A 24,210-nucleotide genomic window follows, 5' to 3' on the forward strand; every position below is an offset into this window, starting at 1 on the left:
AGTACAGTGCAACGCAGTAATGCAAGCAACAATAATGAATAAATAACACTCGATAATAAGGTATCTATATGACATACATTTAAAGTGTAAACAGTTCAGATCAAATGAAGAATACACAGCACAATACCAAATACAATACCCAGTGTGCAGTAATGGTACAATGAGTCCATTCTGTCAATATAAAATGGACAAACTCATGGTGGAGCACTGAATTCAAGCAGAAATATGTAAATGCAATGCATTAGTACAGCCTGGACCCCTGACTAATAACAATGTTATGAATTGAAAGCACTTACAAACACAGGGCACTAGTTTGGGAACCCTAAGTTCTAATGTTACCGAAGTTTTAGTGATTGGACCCTCAAATCGTACATAGGACCGCTGAAAAGCATAAAACGCAAAGCGCTAATTGAATGCAGTGCAGTATCCAGAGTTGCAAATGGCTAATGCTCACCAGGTCCTATGGATACAGACACTGTTAAACAAAATGGAAGATAGCGTGCGATAATGCCCACGGTCTAATTCTCGGCAGCTCACCTTGGTCTTGTGGTGAGGGATAGAGCAAGCTCAGGGTACCTTGTGTCTGGAGATGCAGAACTTGTGGAGGCTGTCTAGGGGCTTTCACGGTGAGCACGGGCTGCAGCATTTGCCGGGCAGATAAGGAGAGCCTTGGCTGGGCCTTGGCTCAAGCCTTGAGGAAGTGGGTGGCTTCCATGCGCTACACTCTGGGTGCAGCTGTACAACATGGACTCTCTGGAGTTTTAAGTCCCGGAAATGTTCAGTGAGCAGCTCACATATCCAATGCTCAATCGCAACATATTCACATTTACATATTGAAAGTATTAGCCAATCAGACAAAAGCAAAGTCTTCCTCCTCACAGAGGTTTCTCGTATACTAGGGCCCTTTATCTCCAAAGGCTCAGGTTCAACCGATGATGTGCACCTCTGGCAGGAAAGGTAGAAGTGGGGCCTATGTTTATCTTCTGGGTGCACCACTCATCCTCCATCTTAAAAACGTCATTCTTGAATTATGGCGAACATCTAACTAGAGCACACCAGTATAGTTTGCTATTCCTTATAAGGATTCAAACACACTAATGAGAACAACGCGTCACATCATCGAAAGCTGCTTTTTAATGTTTAAAAGCATTATATTAAAAAATGTATACATCGCCCCTGGCTCTGATAATTTTAGTCTACTGCATGCACTTGGGCACCACAAAAAATACATATCAGCTGCCACCAGCCTGGGCGAGGCCCAGTGGGAAGAAGAGAGTACTGCCTTAAGACAAAGGGCGGGAGAGCAATGGGGGTCTGCCCTCTCAGAGTTCACTCAAAGGGTGACCCCCAAGGACCTTAATCACTCAGTCTGCAGTTCGGATACTTCATATGAATTGCAAGCCCCTTAGAGTGCTACTTCAAATAAAAATCACTGTGGAATTTTAAATGACAAATGAAGAACAATGGCAGGTTCGCCTACTGCCCAGCTTGTTGGGGACTTCCATCCTCACAGATTTGTAAAAAATGTCCTAATATCAGATAAAACAAAGACACAGGCTGTTGCTCCATAAGGTCCCAGAGTAAATGGTGCATAGTTCTGTGTTCATTCACACAGAACAAACTCTTCACCCCTCCCCCCAGCCAGCCATCAAGCTAGGCAACTCACTGTGAGATGTTGATTTAGGTAAATGCTAGGTCAAGCCTTCTGCATCCTGTGGGAGGGATCCTGACCTCACCGTGGTTTATTTTTCCACCCAGAATCCCAAGAAGCTACGAAAATTAGTCCTCGCCTCCACCACCACCTCGATCTTCAGCTGTGGGCACACTGGTGCTTCAGGTACTCCACTAACATCGCACCTACCTCTACCCCAGGGATGGGCTCGGGAAGGGGGGGGTCCCAGCCCATTGTTTTTAATTTCTCAGTGTCTCTTCAGACACATCCAGCTTCTGCTGCTTTAATTGTTCTGGTAAATATGCTGGATTTTTTTCCGTGGAGTGTTAATGTTTGGCCCTTCACATTAACCTTTCAAAAGCTATTTTTGGCCATCCCACCAGCCCACAGGGCTGTTCAGCCGTTGATTGCCTACATGAAACAAGCATTTACAATACAATAGGTCTTGCATTTACGAGACTGTAAGCTTTTGGCACTGTAAATGTCAATAGCTTAAATTCTCGCAAATGCGCCACCTATTGCATTACAAATGTTGTTTATTTCCAAGCGCCCCGTGCCGTGCTTGCACTTAATAGAGGCCAGACCCCTTTCTTTAGACGAGCTGTGCCTAAAGAAAGGGGCGTGGCCTTTATTAAGTACAAGCGCTTCATGGGGCGCTTGGAAACAACCCAAAAACTAAATATTTGTAAACAATAGGTCGCGGATTTGTGAAAGTTTAAGCTATTGCCATTTCCAATGGCAATAGCTCAAACTCTCCTAAATGCGTGACCTAAAGCATTGCTGAGAAGTGGCCACCATTGTCCCGGCTGCTTGGAAAGGGAAAGCTCTCATGACGCGCTGATGGTTGCTGCAAAGCAAGTTGCGCCTGCAGTAACACAAAACTCACTAAAGAAAATAGTGCTTACAGACTAAATAACAGAGATGGTGTAACAGAAGTAAATTGGCTATTCCTCATGGGAGGTTTTAAATGAAGACAAGTAGGTAATAAGGAGTGACCAACATGGCAATTAAGGAATCGGAAACAAGCATTTATAAAGGACAAAGACACGAGCCAATGAAAATGCGGGCGGAGAGTGGGCGGAGCTTCAAGTGCATACTCTAATACAGCATGCGTTGCAGAGCAGTGCATGCGCTGCCCTGGCTCGACCTAAAAAAGTAGAACGGAACTACATGTTATTTTGCATTTTACAGGTTTACCAAGTACTATGACATAATACATCACCAGCCGCTCATGGCTATTCAGTCAACAGAATGTTGCATTGTGGAGGTTGTAGTTTCGGTTTTAACACTGTCATTAGGGGCTCAAACCCTGAGCATGCAGTAGTGTTGGCTAAAATGCTATCATTGTCCGACTGTTATGCATGGCATTGAGCCACTCGTCTGCTATTTTCTTTTAATGTTACAAAGTCATCTAGCCCAATTCAAGAACTGCTTGTTTCACACATAGTGCCAAAAGTAAATTTTACTACGACATTTTGTGAGTGCGCATTGATTAATTCACGTCACGGATTAAAACAAGCATTGGAAATGCAAATTATTTTCTTTTGTGTAATGGAAAGTTTGATACTGAGCTTCAAAAACTAAACAAAGATACAACATAATCAGCAGCAGTGCAGCATTCCCTACAGGATGAATAAGGAATGGAATGGTGACAGTAGCAGGATGAACATCATATGGCTCTCTGATCCATTCGAACAGGTACAACATTGGTAACTAGAACACTGAAGAGGGAGTGAGTGGACTTAAAGGACTGTTGAATGCTCGCTGTAAGTACACCACTCTTGGAAGACACTAATTTACCTCTTATGGAATGAATATGCATTCATGTGCTCACATAGGATGATGAACTCTCACCTGTCTAGTGTGGTACGCTTCATCAGTGGGTCCACATCTACCAATAGAAAGCTCTGAGAGTACTAATGTACACTGATTGTACAGTCTCCTAGTTATAGTTTCCCTAGTTTGGGTGAGAGTATGCACCTTATGCTCGTATTTATTTTCTTATTTTGTTAAACTGTCAGACCTATATTAAAATTCTGTGCAAGTTAACTAAAAAGAGTTGTTAGTATTGTCTCCCTGTCATAAGATTAGGAACAGGGAGGTTGAGCATTAGATCCTTCTTCTGTTTTATACTTTGACTTGTCTCAGCACTTAAATATTGCCCATTTGGTGTTCGGTGTCTTCCTCTGGACTATAGGACTTGGTATCTCACATAAAATGTTATGAAACAGCCCTCGTTATGTTATGTGTTTTTTTAAAACTCACTGTGACTCGCAAGGATACCTTGGTGCTGAGCATGGTTGACGGGGCGTGTTGTCCTAGTACATTTGATATATCCTTTGTTTTTTCTAAGAGGGAGAAACAGCAGAGGAAATATCACTTCTACAGCAGCAGTGCAAGGTTTGATTCCTCACAGAACAGGTACATCATGACAGTAACAAAGCAAGCTTTCCTTTCTCACAGAAGGCAGTAAAATCAATCTTCATCCCGGCAGATTAACATAAAATGTAATTGTTGACAGAATAAGTACAGTTAAGGGGTGGGTGACATGGGTTACCGACAGATCTCGGCTGCGGGTGGTTGAATGTAAATGAATGAGTGAGACAGGGGTGGCTCTAGGCTCATGGCGGCCCTGGGCAGGGAGCATAGGTAGGGGGCCCCGGAAGAGGGGGTCTGGGCGGGGCGGAGCATGGAGGCCAGTGAAGAGGGGGGGGGTCAGGGTGTTTGGAAGTGGAACAGAGCCAGAGGCCGCCAAATCCCTCCCAGGGGCCGCCACGCAAATATGTATCCATCCTCAGAGGATTATTATATTAAGGATTTATATTGGCGTGGTGACCCCTGGGTTTGGTGGCCCTGTGCAGGTGCACAGCTTGCACACGCCCAAGGCCGCCCCTGAGTGAGACCTGCTGTTTGTGTTGATTATTTGGGTGTTTCGTGTGTTAAGAAGTAACCGTATACTAATAGATTTTTGTTATTTGGAGAAGCCCAACCAAAGTCGAAGCGTCTATGTCAACTTCTTCGACAAGGCTTTCAATGCTAGTACATCATGTGGAGAAGTGTGGCTCAGGGGTTAGAGGCGGCAGACCCGGAAGCTGAGATCGGCCGTGGACCAGGGTTCAATTCCCCGCCTCGGCGGGTCTTGGGCTCAAAATTCCACGGACTCGATAATTCTCGCTCCGGTGCCTACTCGTCTCACGGGTTCACACTCTGCGACTCTGGGCAATAGCTTGCTTAATCTCCACAACGGCCCCTCGCGGTGGGATGCCTGGCTTTCACCTTGTGGATACCCTGCCGGGGTTATCTCACAGGGGAATACTAGGACGGGTTCCCTAAGCAAGCGCTTAGATACCGGGTCGGTGATTTGCGCTATTTAAATATAAATACATGTACATGTGCTGAGACGTTATGCCTGTTCAAAATGTTCATGGTAGGCACAAAACTCCGTCCTCATTCCCTCTGCTTTGATCCCGGCTTACCTCTCTTCTGACCCCCATTTTCTGTCTTTCTTCCCCCTAAGCTGGCAAAAGGCGCTATAAAGAGAAACAACTATAACCCATTGCGTGTATGCCGTAGTGGCCAGACTTACACTGTGAAAAGCGAACTGGCAACAAATCCCTCTTTGCCAGCACTTAGCACACGGCTACTCCCGTATGGAAATATCGCCATCTAGTGGAATTGTATGATGCCAATTTTTCATGTCTTTACTAACACTTCTTCGCTGTTAGCTTAACTCTGAAGTTACTTACGGTGCAATACAAAACCTCTGAAACAAACGTGTGTTTCAAATTAGGCTTTGCAAAGCTAAACTGTCCGTGTGTTCTAATTTTTCCAGTAGGATTGTGTCAAATTCTTGTTAACGCTTTTTGTGCAGAGTGCTTAAAAGCTGCATGCTAATGGAAATGACTGTCGTATGAATAGTACTCGGGTATATAGTTTTCAATTGTTAGTATTTTATGACAGTGAGTGACGTCGCCACCGGATGTAGCTTCTGCTGCTGTGCAGTCACGGGCTCGAATTCGGGCGGATCCGCCCCTTTCTTTTAGGTAGGTTGAAAGATGTCACCCGCAGGTGCTTTGTTTGCTATCCTGCAATATGTTTCTGTATCCCACTGGTAGAGTCATGTAGCCTTTGTTGTCTTCTCGAACAGAAGGTTGTTCTCTAAGGAGCATCCCTCACGGCCTCCTCAACTGCCGGAATGAGAACACAGCCTTGCTGCGCTCCTGTTAGAAGCCACCGAGCCAGGGGCGCAACTAGGCCCGAACTCGCGGGGGTGGTCGGCTAAGACTCCCAGCCAGGGCTGGCCCTAGCATGGGTCGCGCACGGTGCAACTGTCTTTTTTGGCGCCCCTCCCCCATTTCCTCCTTCTCCATGAATTCCAACACTGCCACTCGCCAATAGTGCACCTCATCTCTCCATAGCCCCTTTCTGACAAAGATTTCATTTCTTTTATAGGGCATTTCACTTTTTTATATGGCTACTCTGAGTCTACTCACACTCTGGTCTGTGATCTGCATGTTACACTTTCTTTGTAGCAGGCACATTAACCCTCTGCGCTGTGTGGTTGACAGGAGTGCCCATGTGAGTGCACGGTGAGCAAAGCAAGAGTGTGAGAATAGGGTGAGAGGAGTGACTGCAGGGTGAGTGAGGTGACCATATGAATTTGGGTGCAGATGTAAGTGCAGAGTGGGATGAATGAATATATGGTTAGTCATGGGCTTGTTTGAGTAAGATTACAGAGTGAGCAGTGAGGGGGACAGGTGAGTGAAGTGTCCCATAAGTGCAGGGTGAGTAGTGTGCTTGTGTTACTGTAGGGTGAACAGCGCAAGAGCATTGTGAGTGCAAAGTGGTCACTGTGAGTGCAGAGTGAGCGGTGTGCTCATGTGACCGCAGGGTAAGTAGTGTGAGTGCATGGCGAGTGGCATAAGTGCTGTGTGATCACTCTGAGTGCAGGATAAATGGTGTGAGTGCATAGGGATCAGTGTGAGTGCATGGTGATCGCTGTGAATGCTGAGTGAGTGTGAAAGTGAAGGGCAAGAATGAGGAGTGAGTTGTCTGAATGCAGGGTGCATTCCCAGACACTTGAAGTAACTCAGCATGTTACAGAGTGCTGGCCTAGAGTTTCAGATATAAGTTAAACTATTGCTATTATGGCATTATTCAGGGACGGGGACGGACTGGCCGTAGCAGGCACTGGGCGTTTTCTAGGTGGGCCAGAAGGGCAGGGGCTAGTTTTGGACTATTTTTTGGTACAGGGGGCTGGTTTTGCAGCAGTGCTGCAAAATCGGCCCCTGTACCAAAAGCAGCTGCAGTGTTTTCCACATGCATCCCCTCCCCCGCGGCCGGCCCGACTCACTTGCCAAAGCCGGTTTGCGTTCCCAGTCCGGCCCTGTTCAGGGATCGAGGGTAGATGAAATAAATATTGTGTTCCTCCTGCAACAAACTTCCAGTCTTGTGATTAGGGTTGGCAGCTCATTGTATTGATGTCCCTTACATTATAAAAATAAGCAGTTATCTAAAGCCTATTTTCAGCACTTATCTGTGCATACTTGGAACAGCAAATATAAATAGAAAGCATTTTTAATTGTGTTCTATGGATGCCTGAAAGATCCATGGCTGATAATTAAAGGAAACAAAGACAGAAAAGTCACATTACAAATGAATACATGGGATGTTATTCAAAACCCTATTTAGTGTAGAGAGGAAGCCTTCGCAGGGTCTTTAAGCAACAAATGGCTGGTATTTTTCTTTTGGTAACCCTATTTAATATTTATTTTCATAAAATGCATTCTCACACTACGGCAGTAAAATCTAAATGTAAGGAATAAGTAGGGTTAGGGCCCAGGAGGTACTGGAACCTGGAAAAACTAAACCTTGTTAAACAGTTTACAAAGGTATGTAAATATGCAAATGGTATTTCAAAGACCTGTGAAAACCGGGCCGGACTGGGAACCGGAACTGGCCCTGTCAAACTGCTCGGCCAGCCCCCCTGGGGGCCAGGCGGGGTGCAGCCAAGCTGTTTGCTAGGGCCTATTTTGGACGATTTTGTTACAGGGGGGGCGATATTTCCGACCCCCGGTAACAAAAACAACGGGGGAAATGCCCAGTGCCCGCTACGGCCAGTCCGGGCCTGTGTGAAAAACTCGAGTGCCGTAAATAAGACTCCAGACACTGCCCAGCTGAGCCCCAGGCAGCACGGGCTGAGACACACTGGGGCAGCTGAAGTCCTTTCAGCCCTATTGGCGTTGCACACCTGCTCCGAGTGATCCTAGTACTTTTTACTAGAGTACGTGTGACTCTCTTCCTTCACGTATACTTGTATGTTTTAATGATGATGCTTATGCTACAACAATCTGAGCAAACCGTATGTCCAGTATGCTTAATTTCTAAGCGGTGTCTGCCAAGTGGCACTTACTGCGCACAGTACAAACCCATTGCATGTTTGAAGCAAGGTGGACCTGCCTTGAGCAACAATAGTTCTCTTCTCCAGGCCTTATTTGGGTCAGCCTTGGAATCTGACTCTACCTTCCTGTGTGGCAGAAAGACCAAAAATCCATCTTCATGCTCCCTGACCGGCACCAGGAACGTGAACCTTAGATTCTGATTGGAATGGCAGTGGGCTGCTGCACATAGCCAGGGACTCTGCATACAAGCCTAAGCCTCACTGGACAGGTCTGGGAACTTCCTTTGACAAGACAGATGTGGATCTGGCTGGTACCTCCCTGGACATCTGGACCAGCTAGCTTTTTATTTTCCCTAGGCTTGGGACCGGGCTTGAAGCTCAGTCTGATGCCTTGCTGTTCTTTCTGTTGCTGTTCTGCCTGTCCGTAAAACGCAGTTCAGGGAGTCCCGAGGAGCTAGCCAAGAACAGCCAGAAGCCCCTCACACCCCTCGCGGAGAGGAGGGAAGCTCATGAGAACCTGTGCTTCAGTCCAGTTAAGCCTTCTGGAAGGGGATTTCTGCGATTACCCCCTGTTGCACCTTTGTTTTGCTTTGTGACTAGATGGATTCACCCCCAATATTGCCACATGCCACTCGCCCCAGTACTAAGAACAACAACACGGGGTCGTGGCTCTGACCCAGTAAGGCTAAGCCAAATGTAATAACGGAACAACACAACTGCCAATACTGAACACAATTTTGTAATATTTGTGCTGACCTTTATGAATAAAACATACCGGTCCGTATGTAATTTACGTCACTAGTTTATTGATTCATTTTTTCACTAGTGGAACATAATTACTTATACATATATCAATGACTTTTTATGCATGTACAAACAGATATAAAACAGTACACTGTGATACAACAAAAATTTCTATATACAATACATTTACAGTTTTGCAACACATCCACCCAACATTCTGGCCAATCCATTCATCCTTCAAACATACCACAACAAAAACAATCTTGTAAACCTATTGTCAGTGATGGATTATCTGTCCAAATAGATGGTATTACACTTTTATATTCAGCAGTTTTATTTTGTCAGACCAATCCTTTGGGAACAAAGCCTTGTTATCCAAACACAATCTCTTATTAATTCTAATTGACAATAGGCATGAAACCAGGTCGACTCGTTTTGAACCATGGGGTGGCCATGGGCTGCCCCTTTGCGCCGGAATTGGCAGTTTTGTTCATGGGCCTCTACGAAAATGATTTCATTTATAACAACAACCCATATGCTGAACACATCACAAAATATATGAGATACATCGATGATGTGTTTATGATCTGGTCCGGGACACAAGAAAAACTAGATGAATTTGTGAGATGGATCAACCAGAGGATGGAGTACATCAAATTCAGCTTTACTTCTTCTAACAAAGAGATTACTTTTTTGGATGTGAAAGTATATGCAGTGGATGGGACGCTGGGGACCACATTGTTCCTCAAAACAGCGGACCGCAATAAAGCACTCCACTATGCAAGCCATCATATCCAATTTATTTTCGTAGAGGCCCATGAACAAAACTGCCAATTCCGGCGCAAAGGGGCAGCCCATGGCTACCCCATGGTTCGAAACGCGTCGACCTGGTTTGATGCCTATTGTCAATTAGAATTAATGAGAGATTGTGTTTGGATAACAAGGCTTTGTTCCCAAAGGATTGGTCTGACAAAATAAAACTGCTGAATATAAAAGTGTAGTACCATCTATATGGACAGATAATCCATCACTGACAATAGGTTTACAAGATTGTTTTTTGTTGTGGTATGTTTGAAGGATGAATGGATTGGCCAGAATGTTGGGTGGATGTGTTGCAAAACTGTAAATGTATTGTATATAGAAATTTTTGTTGTATCACAGTGTACTGTTTTATATCTGTTTGTACATGCATAAAAAGTCATTGATATATGTATAAGTAATTATGTTCCACTAGTGAAAAAATGAATCAAGTAAACTAGTGATGTAAATTACATATGGACCGGTTTGTTTTATTCATAAAGGTCAGCACAAATATTACAAAATTGTGTTCAGTATTGGCAGTTGTGTTGTTCCGTTATTATTGGCCCCAGTACGCCATTGCCTGTGCACAGGCCCATTACCATCATTTGTCGTTGTACCCCTGACCCTGCTAGTCTTTGCAGTAATCCAGCACCCACAATGCCCCGAGCCCTCCAGGTACTGAGCTAGAAGATTGAGCCATCCGATCCCTTTGACCGATCCCGCAGAGGAACTAACCACTTTCTCCATTGTGTTGTCTGCGTCCACCTGGACTCCCAACATCAAGAGAGACCACCCTAGTGACTGGACCGGTTGACATTGTGTCACTGCTGTGAATGCGACCAAGAGACACACGAGTTGTAAACTTCAGGGATTTCCAAACCCTAAACCAAAGCCAGGCCACGTCCTTTCGAGCCTCCCAGCTGTGTAATTGTTTGACACTGGGCCAGCTGATCCCAGGATATAGTGTTTTAAAGTTTAATGGCTCTCAACCCTGGCCATTTGGCATAATTTAAACCCTAGTAGGCCACTGAAGTTGGAATTTTTGTACTGTACATTTTGAAATATCGGTACCAGAAGTTCTGGTTCCTTAGGAGTGTCTTTAAAGGTTAATTGCAACAGTTACACGTTGCAGCACATGGAGGGTATTGAAGTTGTAGTGGATTATAATTCCAGTTGAATCTGGTATTAATATTAGTGTTTCGACTTTAGTCACATTTAAAAAAATAACACTAGAAATAGCACGATGTAAATCTTGATGCTGGCAAGCGATCCCTACAACTTCAGTGACCTGGAAAAAAAGCCTGACAGGACAATAAGTTGTATCAATCAATCAATCATTTGTAGAGCGCACTACTTACCCGTGAGGGTCTTAAGGCGCTGGGGGAAAAAAGGGAGGGGGCGCTACTGGTCGAACAACCTGGTCTTGAGTAGCCTCCTGAAGGTCAGCAGGTCTTGGGTCTGTCGTAGGTTCAGTGGGAGGGTTTTCCAGGTCTTGGTGGCGAGGTGGGAGAAGGATCTGCCGCTGGTGGTTGTTCTTCGGATGCGCGGGACAGTGGCGAGGGTGGCGGAACGGAGCTGGTGGGTGGGGATGTAGAAGAAGAGTCGTCTGTTGAGGTAGGCTGGGCCGGTCTTGTGGAGTGCCTTGTGTGCGTGGATGAGGAGCTTGAAGGAAATCATCTTGTTGACGGGGAGCCAGTGCAGGTTTCTCAGGTGTGGGGGTGATGTGGCTGTGGCGTGGTACGTCGAGGATCAGACGTGTTTTAAATGCGTTGCAGTCGTTTGATGAGTTTGGCCGGGGCTCCCGCGTAGAGGGCGTTTCCATAGTCGAGTCTGCTACTGACGAGGGTCTGGGTGACTGTTCTTCTTGTATCTGTCGGGATCCACCTGTAGATCTTGCGGAGCATGCGGAGGGTGTTAAAGCAGGAGGAGGAGACTGCGTTGACTTGCTTGGTCATGGAGAGTGTTGAGTTGAGGATGACTCCCAGGTTGCGTACGTGGTCGGTGGGTGTCGGCGCTGCTCCCAGTGCCGTAAGCCACCAGGAGTCGTCCCAGGCTGAAGGGTTGGAGCCAAGGATGAGGACCTCCGTCTTGTCCATGTTCAGCTTCAGTCAGCTGATCTTCATCCAGTCGGCTATGGCCTTCATTCCTTCGTGGAGGTTGGATTTGGCGGTGAGGGGGTCCTTAGTGAGGGAGAGGATCAATTAAGTGTCATCGACGAAGGAGATTATGTTGAGGTTGTGCTGTTTGGCGACTTGTGCGAGCAGCCACCATGTAGATGTTGAACAGTGTTGGGCTGAGGGATGATCCCTGGGGTACGCTGCAGATGATCTTGGAGTCTTCGGATCGGAATGGGGGAGGCGGACACTCTCGATTCTGCTGGAGAGGAAGGAGGTGGTCTATTCCAGGGCCTTGTCTCGAATCCCTGCGTCGTGGAGGTGTGTGCGTAGTGTGCGGTGGCAGACTGTGTCGAAGGCGGTGGAGAGGTCCAGGAGGATGAGGGCCGCAGTCTCACCGTTGTCCAGCAGGGTCCTGATGTCGTCGGTGGCGGCGATGAGGGCAGTCTCGGTGCTGTGGATGTTGCAGAACCCTGACTAATATGGGTCCAGGATGCTGTTTTCTTCGAAGTATCGGGTTAGCTGTCTGTTGACGATCTTTTCGATTACCTTGCCTGGGAACGGAAGCAGGGAGATGGGCCGGAAGTTCTTGAGGTCTCTCGGGTCCGCCTCGGGTTTTTTAAGTAGGACGTTGATCTTGGCATGTTTCCAGTTCTCTGGGAAGGTCGCGGTCTCAAAGGAGAGATTGATGACGTTGCGCAGGTGGGCTGCGGTGGAGCTGCTGGCTTTGTTGAAGATGTGGTGCGAGATTGGGTCTGACGGGGAGCTGGAGTGGATTGTGCTCATGGTCTTGATGGTGTCATCTATGTTCACATTGGCCCAGGCTGGCAGGGGGTCGAGGTTGATGGTGTGCGCGGTGTCTGGAGTATCAATGTCTGTTGGGGCTGTCTGGGCGTTGAAGCTCTTGTGGATGTCAGCGATCTTGCAGTGGAGGAAGGTGGCGAGGGAGTCGCACAGGGCTTGCGACGGCAGGATGTTGTTGGGTGTTGGAGCTGGGGTTCGAGAGTTCCTTTATGATGTTGAAGAGGTCCTTGCTGTTGTGTGCGTTGTTGTCGAGGCGGTCTTTGAAGGAGGTCCTCTTGGCAGACCTGATGAGGTGATGGTGTTTGCGGATGGTGTTTTTGTGGGCTGCGAGGCTGTCCGATGTCTTTTCATTGTGCCGTTTCTTCTGTAGTTTCCGGCATGTTCGGCATATATAAACCAATGTGTTTTTAAGAGTGCTTTTAAAATACAAATTCTGTGGCATCAAGTTCGTTATAATAAGATTATTTTTTGTTTCATTCATTTACAAAGGTTTATGTAGAGTGCTTTAGTCCTCATGAGTTTTGTAATGCTGCACACAGAGTTGATAAATTAGTAATTTACTAACAGAGCTCAAATTTGAAAATCTTTGTATGACAGAGAAGAGCACAATAAAGTTATCAAGACAATATTGTAACCACGGAAATTAAAAAAGAATGAACCCAAAGCTTGGGACATCTCCAGTGAAAGCTTGCTTTAGTTCCTCTGTTTCAGAGTTTTTGAAGTTTCCAGGCGTAGTTTCCTCTTGTTTCTTGAATTTCAAGCACCTCCAGTCCAGACACCTGGCTCTACCTTCTTAGTAAGCATGTGGGTGTGTTAAAGTGGATACTTTGTATGTTACAATTCCAGGTTTAAATTGCCATGTTGCTGCCAGTAGGAGTTGCTGGCGGCCTCAAAAGAGAGTTTCTGTAAAAAATATTTTGAGAACCAGGGCCTAAAAATCTAGACGGAGGTCCTTCTTTGGGATTGAAACTTTCGTTTTTTGTATCGTCCTTGATTGTAATTGGGCCCCTTTCACAGCGTAGTTGATTTAGTTAACAAGATGGTGCCTTTTATAAAGGTTTTACCGCAAACAAATGATGGACGGGATGCTGACAATGCAAACATTCGCCCCCAGTCAAAAGATCTGAGTTAAATCCATCGTTCTTTTGCCTACTACGCCACCCCAGCTCGGACCCAGCCATATGCAAATCAGTCTTGACCCTGTGCCTCGTGGGAACAGTCCAGACCGAACGGCTAAGCCAGGTCCTCCCTGGACTGGAAACAAGCTACATAGGACCGGTTTCAGGGTATGTCACCCTTCTTCAGCCAGGCTAGCTTCAATCCAGTGGCACAGTGAGCAAGGGACCCACGTCTCGGCATACCCATCCCTCTTAGGGTGGATAGTGTTACAGCAAGCAAATGATGTACGGAATGCTGACAATGCAAACATTCTCTCCCAGTCAAAAGATCTGGGTTAAATCCATCGTTCTTTTGCCCACTACGCCACCCCAGTTTGGATCCAGCCATATGCAAATCAGTCTTGACCCTGTGCCCCATGGGGATAAAGGAACAAGCCAAAAGATTTAGCTAATTTGACCATGTGAAGGATGTACCACAGCTTTCTCTGTGTCTTTATGTTGTGAAAGGAGCAGAACCTCTGTCTTCTCATGGTTGAGACTCAGTCTTAACATTTGGAAACTGATATGCTATTGTAGTTGTGTTGTTTTATTTTTTTCAATCAGAGCTTGAAATGTGAATCCAAAAATGTTTTTTAAAGAGGCCTCGGGGTTACTGAGTGGACTTCCAAGGCCTCTTGTTTACAGTCGACAGTGAACTCTAACCACGATTACTGGCCTGAAATTCATTAGTCTGAGTTCTAATCTTCCTTGTCACAGTCCTTGCAAAGTGAGTTTGGCCTTGTCGGGCAGACAACATTTTCCAAATCTGACCCTGGAAATTGAGATTACCTACATGTAGTTGGAGCACTGCCTCCTGGTCAGTGGTGCAACATGGAGAGAGGCGTCTGAATCACATGTATTTCACAGATACTCATTGGCATGGGACTGAATGGCCCCACCCTGAAAGTCTAGTGCGCCTTTAAACGGCTGAGGCAGGCAGACACGCTCACACTCTCTCTATATGTGGCACAACTGCTAGAGCTGCCGACTTCGGAGCTGGGGAACCAGGTTTGAGCCTTGGCATCGGCTCAGCACCCTATGATTCAGGGAAAATCACTTAATTCCCCCACTAACAAAAGAATGTGTCCTTGTTTAAGTTACTGGTGCTCATGTAAAGTGCTCCAATACCTTTGGTTCAAGTTAGCGCTATATGAAACTGCAAAAAAATAAAGACATCAAGAAAAAAGCAAAACAACGAGCCACAGTCGATAACGTTAGCCTCTTCGATGCGTCGGACGGCCCCCGGCCATCCGACATCACAGTGGGCGTGTGCGGAGGACCACCGTGCATGCGTCAATTTTTTCAGCCCTGGCGGCGGAATGTCTGCGGCGGTGAAGAGGTTAAGAACAACCGAAGCCAAGAGGGAGCATCCCCACACATCTTACAGTGGGACATACAGGAGACCAAAGATGCCCAGTTGGTCACTCTACCACTGGATTCAAGATAGCCTGGCTGATGAGGATTATGAATCCGAAACTAGTCCCGGGATGCTTGTTTTCGGTCCAGGGAAGACATATATTGGCAGTTCGGGATGGACTGTTCCCATGAGGCACAGGGTCAGACTGATTTGCATATGGCAATGTCTGAACTGGGGTGGTGGAGTGAGCTAAAGAATTGCGATGGATTAAACCCAGATCAGTTGACTGGGGGTGAGTGTTTGATTTGCTCAAACGCTCCGTCCATCATCCCCTTTGGTATCGCATTTGGATGCATTGGAAGAACAGCAGACCTGGGAGAAGTGACCCCAGGCGCACCACGCTTATTGGGCTCAAAGGGCTCAAACCCGTCACCGCTACTCCCACCCCCCCCCCCCCCCCCTCACCCCTTCCCCCTTCCCCCTCCCCTGTGTGCGACAGCTTCCTGGGCTGGCAGCCGCACCCGAGTGCTCCACAGGTCTTTAAAAGACCATTTACTTCTAACAAGGCTTTGTTGCGTTTTCACCCCTTCTTTGAGCCCCTGCATATCCACTCTGACTAATGCTGGATTGACTGACCCCGATGCCTGGCACTCCACAGAATTACAGGAAGGGGCTGTTTCGAAACCCCCCTCCCTGCGCGTCCTCTTCCTTATTGCACTTTTTGAAGAATCGATGCCACGAGGCGAGGCAGAGATAACGCTGCCTGTGGACAGACCGGAGAAGGAGCATTATGAACCAAGCACCAGACCACCCTCCTGTAACCGATTGCAAAAGAAAGCTGCCCTCATTGGACCACACTGTGTGCTTGAGCAGAGGGGAACGCCCTCCCTGGGGGGCGGAGCTGTCCCCCCCCTGGGGGAGCGGGGCTCGCCCCCGTACCAGGCCCCTGCTGCGCGTCAGTGATGGATGAACGCACTTTGCTGCCAGTGGTTTGCAGCTGGGCATGCGGCCAGGGAGGCGCGCGGCATTGTGGGCCCCACCCTTGACAGGTGTGCGATCGTCTCCTGCACAACGGCCCCTCCCTGTCACCCTGGCAGCGAGCACGCCCCTCGCAGGAGGCAGTCACTCCCTGTACCAAGCCCTACACGCGGGAAGCAAGAAGCGCCCCTGACGTTCATCGGCGTCTTGTGCAAGAAAGCGTGCGGCTTCGAGGTGCTATAAACAATACGCAACTGGGGTACTCCTGAGGCATCGGATGGTTAAAAGGCGGATACGATTCCGTCAACGTTTGAACCCTTGGCATGCAGCTGGCATCCACCCACGTCTCTGCAGCATGCACCTCAACCCAATGAGTTATGACCTGGGATGTGAAGGTGGAATTTGCCTGGGAAAGCCTTATTGGTGCTTTACTGCTCATCTCTGGAAGTAGCGCTCCTGCCGCTGATTTTATTCAGTGGGAATGAATGAAGGGCGTGACCGACCTTTGCAGCAGGTGCATGAACCCCCCTCGGCGGCGCATTCTTGAAGTGTCGACACTGGGGAGGAGGCGGGTGCTACCGAAGAGGAAATAAAACCTGATCGTTCCGCGATGCTCCAGTCCGTGCCCGCCCAGGGACTCGCTGGGGTGGAAATTCCAGATTTCACGCTCGTCTTTTTAAGACTAGTCCGTCCTCGGGTGAATCGCACCCGATCCTCCGGACAGGTTTTTCCGGCTCGGCTTTAGTTTCTATTCACTTTCGTTGCATTGGTGTTTCAGTTGCTTCCCGCGAGCCGGATGTCTGTGGCGACCTCGTCGTCCTTACCAGACCTCTTTGGACCAGTCACTTAACTTCCCTTGTGGTGACTTTACAGGTGCAACACGCGGTGTTTTCACCCCACAAAGGAGCTGCTCGTACCCCAGCCGGATCGCAGAGGTTCAATTGACCCGCCAACCTCCTCTTCCCTCGTTAACGTTCTGCCACCCAGAGCTTCACCAAAGGAGGAATTTGCCTTCGCTGGTTTTATGTTACACAAACTCCGTCGTACTCCTTTTTATCATCCTCAGAATGATGAAAGGCTGACTCGAACCTGGAGATGTTGTGATATGTCTCCTATTAAAAGATCGCGACAGCAGGTGCATTCTTTCTTCATCCTACCTTGGTAGGTTCCTTCTAGAGACCAGTACACCCCTTAAACTGTGACCCCCCATCTGCGAGGGGGCGGGGCAAGGGCAGATTCTAGCCTCGTTCAAACCATCATCGTTCAACAACGAGACCGCCTCTGCCTCAACGGCGGGCGTCATTAGCGGTCCCTCGTTCGCAGCTCTTGAAGAGGGCGACGCCCTGCCCAGACTCCCCCCACTAGAGGCGGGGCCAGCACTACGAGTTTGTTGGTGAAGATAGCCACTGCCTGTTTGATTCTGGACCCGCTACTGCTGCACCTGCAGGCGCACCGTGTGATCTCAGACTGGTTCCGCTGCCGTTGCGCCGTGTGATCCTCGGCGTCTCTGAAGATGATGCAGGAAATTTCCATCACGGTGGCCTACGATGCGCACGTTTTCAGCCAGCTGTACGAGGAGGACTTCTTTGCCCGGCTCGTGGCGCTGAGCAAACCCAAGGCCGTGGTAAGTGACGTGCGTCACGGATGGAGTGATGTGTGCGCAGTGGAACACTTTGTGGTGACCTGAGGAGGGGGACGGTGCATTGTGTCAAAGAAACACAATACATTCTATAACACACGTACATTTTGTATTGGTGGAATTTCTACAAAATGATGTACGATGGATGGTTCACCTCTGTACTTTTTGTTCGTCTACTTGAAGCAGGTTATTTATCTGCAGCCCCAAACTCAGTGTTTTTGTATCCTAGCCATGGAGATTGTCTCTCCGAAGCGTAATATCCGTCAAATTCTGTTTTTCTACATGAGGTGGGTGTGGAGGACCAGGTGTAGCGCTTAGAAAAGTGGGTGCACGGGCTTAAGGGCGACCTCATCTTTCTTTCGCTGTCTTTAAACCTTGTATTGTTAGAGGAACAAAAACCGTGTGTTAATGAAGTAACGTATTTAATTCAGCAGAGGACTTGCAATGCTAAGCGGTGCCTACACGTGTGAGAATTCATTACTTGTGGCCCAATGATGAAGTCGATTTCACCCACATCCTGTTGCCTCGAGCTGTTGTGTCACGATGGGATAGGGTTTAAGGGGAGAGGGGGCATCCCCAGCAATCTAAGGGGATGGAGTAACAGTGGAAGTACTACATAGTTAAAAAAAAAAAAGTGAACCGTACATGTCCCGGGGAATGTGCCCGACCGAGCGTGGGGAATTCCTGGTGCCTGTACCCGAGCAAGCGTAATCCTGGGCAACGGGGCGCACCTCAAGCGTTCTGAGAAGGTGTAGGTAGCCCAGACCGGGCCCTCCGGATGAAGATGCGCCGGGCGGACCCTGGCACCCCCACCGCGATGCAACATTTATTCGTCAGAGTGGAACTTTTCACTGGACGCCTCGGAGGCGCCGCGCCACCCTCGGAGTGGGGTGAATACTCGCATCCTCCTCCACGCTGTGTGATTTGATATAGCGCCTTCCGCCTGATCCTCTACCACCGCTGTCTTCACTGCGAGTTCTCGGGTAAAGCCACTTCAATGCGCTATACCCAGAATATACCACTTCGGACAGGCTTTGATTATTTTATGTTAATTCTATCCAGCGGGTTGTGTGTGATATGCTGCTACTGCACACCCTCCCTCGCTTCAATATTGGAGAATGTCGATTAACCAGAGGCCGGTCTGGTTTTGCGACCTTGCGCTCCCACTTTCAAAGGTCGAATTTGAATTCCAAAGGAAAGTTCCAAACGCTGCCATCAGCACTTTACGTGCTGACATTCTTGAAGCCCGAGCCGAAGTAATTAGCAGAGACTCCCACGGAAGAGGAATGTGCCCACATGGTACCTGATCGGCGCTTACACACCGCGCTTAATGGCACGCATTCTATCAACCACTTACGGGTGAAAAGAGGCGCTGCTCTAGCTGGTTTGAAACTCGTGCACTTACTGCTTTGGAACTGTACCCGAAGGTAGTGGAGCGCTTTATATGAGCACCATCTACATTACACAAGTAGTAGTACAAAGCTTTATTTCGATATAGAGATATCTTAAAAGCACATAACAATAAAAATACAATTCATGTTATTAATAAAACACTTAATAAATAATAAAAATGATAGGATAAAACAGTATTAAACCATTTACAGCTTTGAGTTAATTTGAGAAAATAAAAAGCGAGGGATTGCCTAAGGAAGAATTCATTACATAGCTTTAAATCTGATCACCCATGCCCAGCTAAGAAATTTGGCTACCCCACACGCCAGTACTGTATTAGGGTTAGATTGTAAAATTCTTAACGCTGGGACATAGCCCCTGGTCTCAAGTAGGCGACAGACAGGTTTTAGCCATTTGGATCTGGGCTTGTTGTAGGCACTGCAAGCAAAAAAGACATGTGGGATGGTTTCCAGTTCAGTGCTGCAGTGCGGGCAGGTGGCAAGCGTCTGGTAGGGAGGTTTCCATTTAGAGGTGCGTTCACGGACTGGTAGGTTTCCATTCTAAACTGAACATATAGGGCCCTATCTTTGGGTTTTCTAATGAAGTCCATGTATGGTTCAAGCAAGGGTACGGTCTTATGCAGTCGAAACTCGTCAGTGAGTCTACCCAAGTTATCCGTTCTAGATTCTTGGGCATCGACTCACAGCCAGTAAGCCCGCTTGACTTCCAATTTGGATATTGAAGCACCGGACTCCCACGCGACCCATAGGCCAATGGCCGTAAGGAGTTCCTTCATTTTAGAGAGCCAGACACTTTTATGAGACCCCTGCAAGTTCATGACTTCTTTAAGGCCGTCTGCGTAGCTCTCTAGCTCTGGTGTGCGCCACAGGCGAGCCCAATAGAGAAGCGGACGCAGAATTATAAGATCTTTGATAGATCTGCGTCCAAGATCGTATTGAATGGGCTTGCTAGGGGTACACCTGGGGATAGACAAAAGCTCCTTATAGAATTTGTTTTCGGCCATCACGAGGGAGTCAACGTTATTAAAACCCCAGAGCTCTGCCCCATACAGTGCACTACCTACTGATTTGGCAGAATAGATCTCTAAGGCAGGCGCAATGGGTCTTGATACTGAGGATCTATGCTCCCTGATTATGGCGCCCACAACCCGTTTATGGTTTAAAACCATTTTTTCGATGTGAGGGTTCCACTTGAGTTGGTCGGATATCCTGATCCCAAGATAGTCGAACATTTTAACCCGCTCTAATGGCTCTTCATTAAGAGTGAGCGGCGGTTGGCTTTCCTACTGGGATTAAAGTAGAGGAGCTTGGTTTTAGAAGTATTAATAACCAAGCCCCTTAAATTACAAAAGACACAAAACCGATCCAGCAATTTTTGGATCCCCATGGGCGTTTTAGAGACTAGTCACGTGTCATCGGCAAAGAGCATAGCAGGAACTTTCACACCAGCCAAACTAGGGGCGTCAGCATCAATATCAGATAAAAAGGAAACCACCCCATTAACAAATAAGGAAAAGAGGGTCGGCGCCAAAACACATCCTTGGCGGACACCTCTGTTCACCGGGATTTTTTCAGTTAACTGCTCCTTCGTGCCCCACCGAATGCGTGCGTATGTTCCATCATGCATGCGGGCCAACAGGTGCAGGATGGGCAGAGGGAACCCCATCTCATGAAGAACCGCCCACAGGCGCCCTCGGGAGACCAGGTCGAACGCGGTCTTCAGATCGATGAAGGCCAAGTACAGACCACCCTTTCTAATCGAGACTGTCTTCCAATGAAGTAATTACAACCTGAAAGCCTGATCTACAGTGCTTGTACAGGCCCGGAATCCCGCCTGGAAGGAGGAAATTATATTATTCTCCTCTGCCCAAGAAAGGATTCTTTCCAGAAGGACTCTCCCAACCACCTTCTGACCAGCATCGATCAAGCTGATCGGACGATAGTTGGCAGGGTCACCCCTTGGCCCCTTCTTGTAAATGGGAATCACTTCTGCCCCCCTCCATGAGTCTGGGACTGGAGACCCAAGGAGGAGGGCATTAGTCAAGAGGGAGAAGAATTTGGCCCATTGCTTAGGGCTGGCACGGAACAGATCGCCAGGAATGCCATCCTGGCCCGGTGCCTTACCTTGGACAATTTTACAAATAGCAGACTCTACCTCACTCTGCCCTATAAGATCAATAAATGGGGGTGTATCATAGTAGGGTAATGAACGTTCTGCTGTCACTTCGATGTTCACACATATACATTATATATTTTTTTGTGGCACGGGGAGATTAAGTGATTTGCCCAGAATCACAGGATGTTGAGCCCACACTGAGACTCAAACCTAGTTCCCCAGGTCCAAAGTCGGAGGCTCTGACCATTACTCCACATCCTCTCACGGGTTTGATTTTATTTGGCCTTCTTTGTGAAGCACTTGTGCAGAGCCAGCCCTCCCAGGGTTGTGATGAGGGCGGGCAGCTCTCCATTATCACATTTGTGTGACACTTTGCACGCCCAGAGACATTTGAAGACATTTTAGGGGTTTTATCCTAAACCCCCTTTGAATCAGTGCACCTGAAAAGATATTTATCAGCCGCACACTGAGTGAGTTTAAGTGTGATCACACCATTGTCACTGAATGCCAGCTCCAATTCCCTTACCACCCCCTGGAGTAAGTCCCGACTGCTCTCTATGCAACTTCTGAGCGGCAGCTTAGAATAACGAGCCTGGTGTTCACATGCATTTAATTAGTCTTAAGCTTTGAAACGCCAGTGGTAAATATCATTATCCACCAGGCATACTGCGCAGTAACAACCTGGTGCCGCGTGCCCTGGTCCAGTGGGTAGGTTTTAGCCATGGACCTAAAACACCTGCCATCTAATTTCATCTTTACATCTTCACCTAAATATGATGGAAATAAACATAGGATTGTAAAGGGCCCACGACACAGTGACATTTCCCTGGGAAGAGTAACCCCATGGCTTTGCCATCGGACTCGCTACCCCCGTTGTGGGCTAGTGGACTAGTTGGAAAGTGTGAGCTCATTAAAGCCAGGAGGTGTCGATGTTTCGAGGGCCACCCCCTGCCTTTTCTCCTCCCACTCAGGGTGGAGCTTGTCCCATTCGGTTGTGCAGATCCAAAGCACTGCATAATCCTGGAGCTTGCTGTACAGACAGCTCAGCGCCCCTCTGCTTGCACGGTGTGATCTTGGACCTGCAGCGTTCCCCATGTGGCTTAAGATGTTATGCTGCTGCCTGGTGTGACCTTGGACGTGTTTCCTGTGGGGTCCAAAAGTGCGGATATCACTGCAGCTTTTGGTCCCTTGCTTGCCGTTGTGCGATCTTCATCCTGACTCAATGTGTGACCTTGAAACTGTTGCTCAGGCCCCCTCTAAACTCGAACGTGCTGCTGTGAGATCTTAGCCCTGCTCCTGCTGCCGCACTGTGTGATCCCAGATGTTCTTCCTTGTGTGATCTTGGGACATGCTGCCTCTGCCTTGTGTGATCCCAGGCCTGCTTCCCAGGAGGCTTGGACCTCTGCCGTCACTCTGTGTGGCCCTAGACTTGTTCCCTGCCTCTACAGGAAGATGATGCGTGAAATCTCCATCATGGTGGCCTATGATGCTCACGTTTTCAGCCAAGTCTACGAGGAAGACATCCTAAGCCGGCTAGTGGCCTTGAGCAGGCCCAAGCCAGGGGTAGGTGATGTGCTTCATGGGTGATGTTTTCAGTGACTGGTAAAGTCTCTGTGTGCGGTGCATGGATTAGGTGAGATGTGCACAACTCTTATAGGTATTAGCAGTCTGTCTCTTTCTCTGTCTCATATTTATTGGGATTTGCAGTCATATGTATAACCATTTATCAAACCGCAACTACAGTTCCCAGAAGTCTAAGAACACTCCTAGGCTGGAGGAGCTACTCGCATGGACCTGGTTTCTTGACAGCTCTGTTTCAGGGCTGCTACTCTTTATTTTTTAAGATTTGTCTAGCCTTCTCAAAGGGTCTGGGTGCACGCTTCTCTTTTCTTGAAGTTTTATTAGTGTCATGTTTCGAATTTTCTCCTACCATATTGTGCTCGCCCTCTGCTTCTTTACTTTTTTTAGGGAGTCTTCTAAGAGCCCCTCATGCACTTTGACTGTGGCACAGGGGGGCTCAGTGGCCAATAGCAATTTATTGAAAAAAAAAGTTTTCTATAGTGCGAACATGACCACCAAGGGTATCGGAGAGCTTTACAGTTTATTCATCAAGAAGGATACAAGAGGTAAAAACAGAACACCAACGAAAAACAAAGATAACAGTCTTGTAGAGTTGGTCGCCCCAGGGAGCCTTGGGAGCGAGGTCTTGAAGGCAGACGTTTCTTCATCCGTATCGTTTGCTTCCATGAAAAGACATTGGCGGGATTCACACTATGTAGCGAAAAAGGCCATAGGATGAATCTTTTTACCCCCACAGAGCTGCCTGCCTAAATTCCTGGTCCATATCTATAGCGGGGATACTTCAAGCCCCAAAATTCCAAGGTGCTGAAGCCAGGGAGCGAGGGGGGTGCTGGTTCTTTGGTACGTATTAGTTCTTGCTCTCAGTCCTTAACTCCATGCGCGCTAGCGGAATTCCGCTCCTGCGCTGAGTTTTTCTAAATCGCACTTTACGTGACGAGCTGGGCTCGTCATCAGCGTGCGAGGAGGCTACGCCATGACGAGCCCAGCTCGTCATCAGCGTCGAAGGGGTTAAGTAAATCCCGCTCCCCCTTCGACAGTGCCGCCAACAGGAGCATGTAGCATGCAAATATTCTCAGAAGCAGGTGTGTTTACCTCACCCACGCCCCTTGGGTGAGCAGAGTGTTAGCACCTAGAGAGCCCTGCACAGTAGTAATACACAGAAGAAGAAGCCACAGGTGGGGTGGAAGGGGATGATGCATGCTGTATATGTATGTTTGAAAAATGTAGCAGTTTCTAAGATGGCGCTCGCTGCCGACATCACGAGTTCGAACCCCTCCAGGTCCTCCTTTGCTAATTTTCTGAAATTTCATGAAAATATTAACTGGAACACCCGTTATTTACCGATCTACAGAACAGCAAAATTGCTTTAGCAGGAGGGATATAAAACCACATTATCCAGAGCTTTGACGTTTAGTTGCGCTGTGCAGCAAGGGAG

At 47.8% G+C, this 24,210-nt stretch overlaps 1 protein-coding gene across 3 annotated transcripts in view; it reads left to right on the plus strand.

The window, feature by feature from the left end:
* Nucleotides 1–24,210, plus strand: part of LOC147660681 (rab GTPase-activating protein 1-like) — a 225,995-nt gene that overhangs the window by 49,119 nt on the left and 152,666 nt on the right. The window contains exon 1 of one of the 3 annotated variants that reach the window (XM_086951532.1): nt 16,607–17,651. The exons of 1 other annotated variant lie outside the window; for it this stretch is intronic. In XM_086951532.1, the coding sequence (XP_086807658.1) occupies nt 17,541–17,651 (111 nt within the window). In that variant the 5' untranslated portion in view covers nt 16,607–17,540. Of the gene's footprint in view, nt 1–16,606; nt 17,652–22,230; nt 22,758–24,210 lie in introns of those variants that run through there. One more of the 3 variants, XM_086951533.1, reaches the window with a different exon arrangement.

The sequence above is a fragment of the Lissotriton vulgaris genome, unplaced genomic scaffold (assembly GCF_964263255.1).
Source record: "Lissotriton vulgaris unplaced genomic scaffold, aLisVul1.2 SCAFFOLD_763, whole genome shotgun sequence".
NCBI classification, from domain to species: Eukaryota; Metazoa; Chordata; class Amphibia; order Caudata; family Salamandridae; genus Lissotriton; species Lissotriton vulgaris.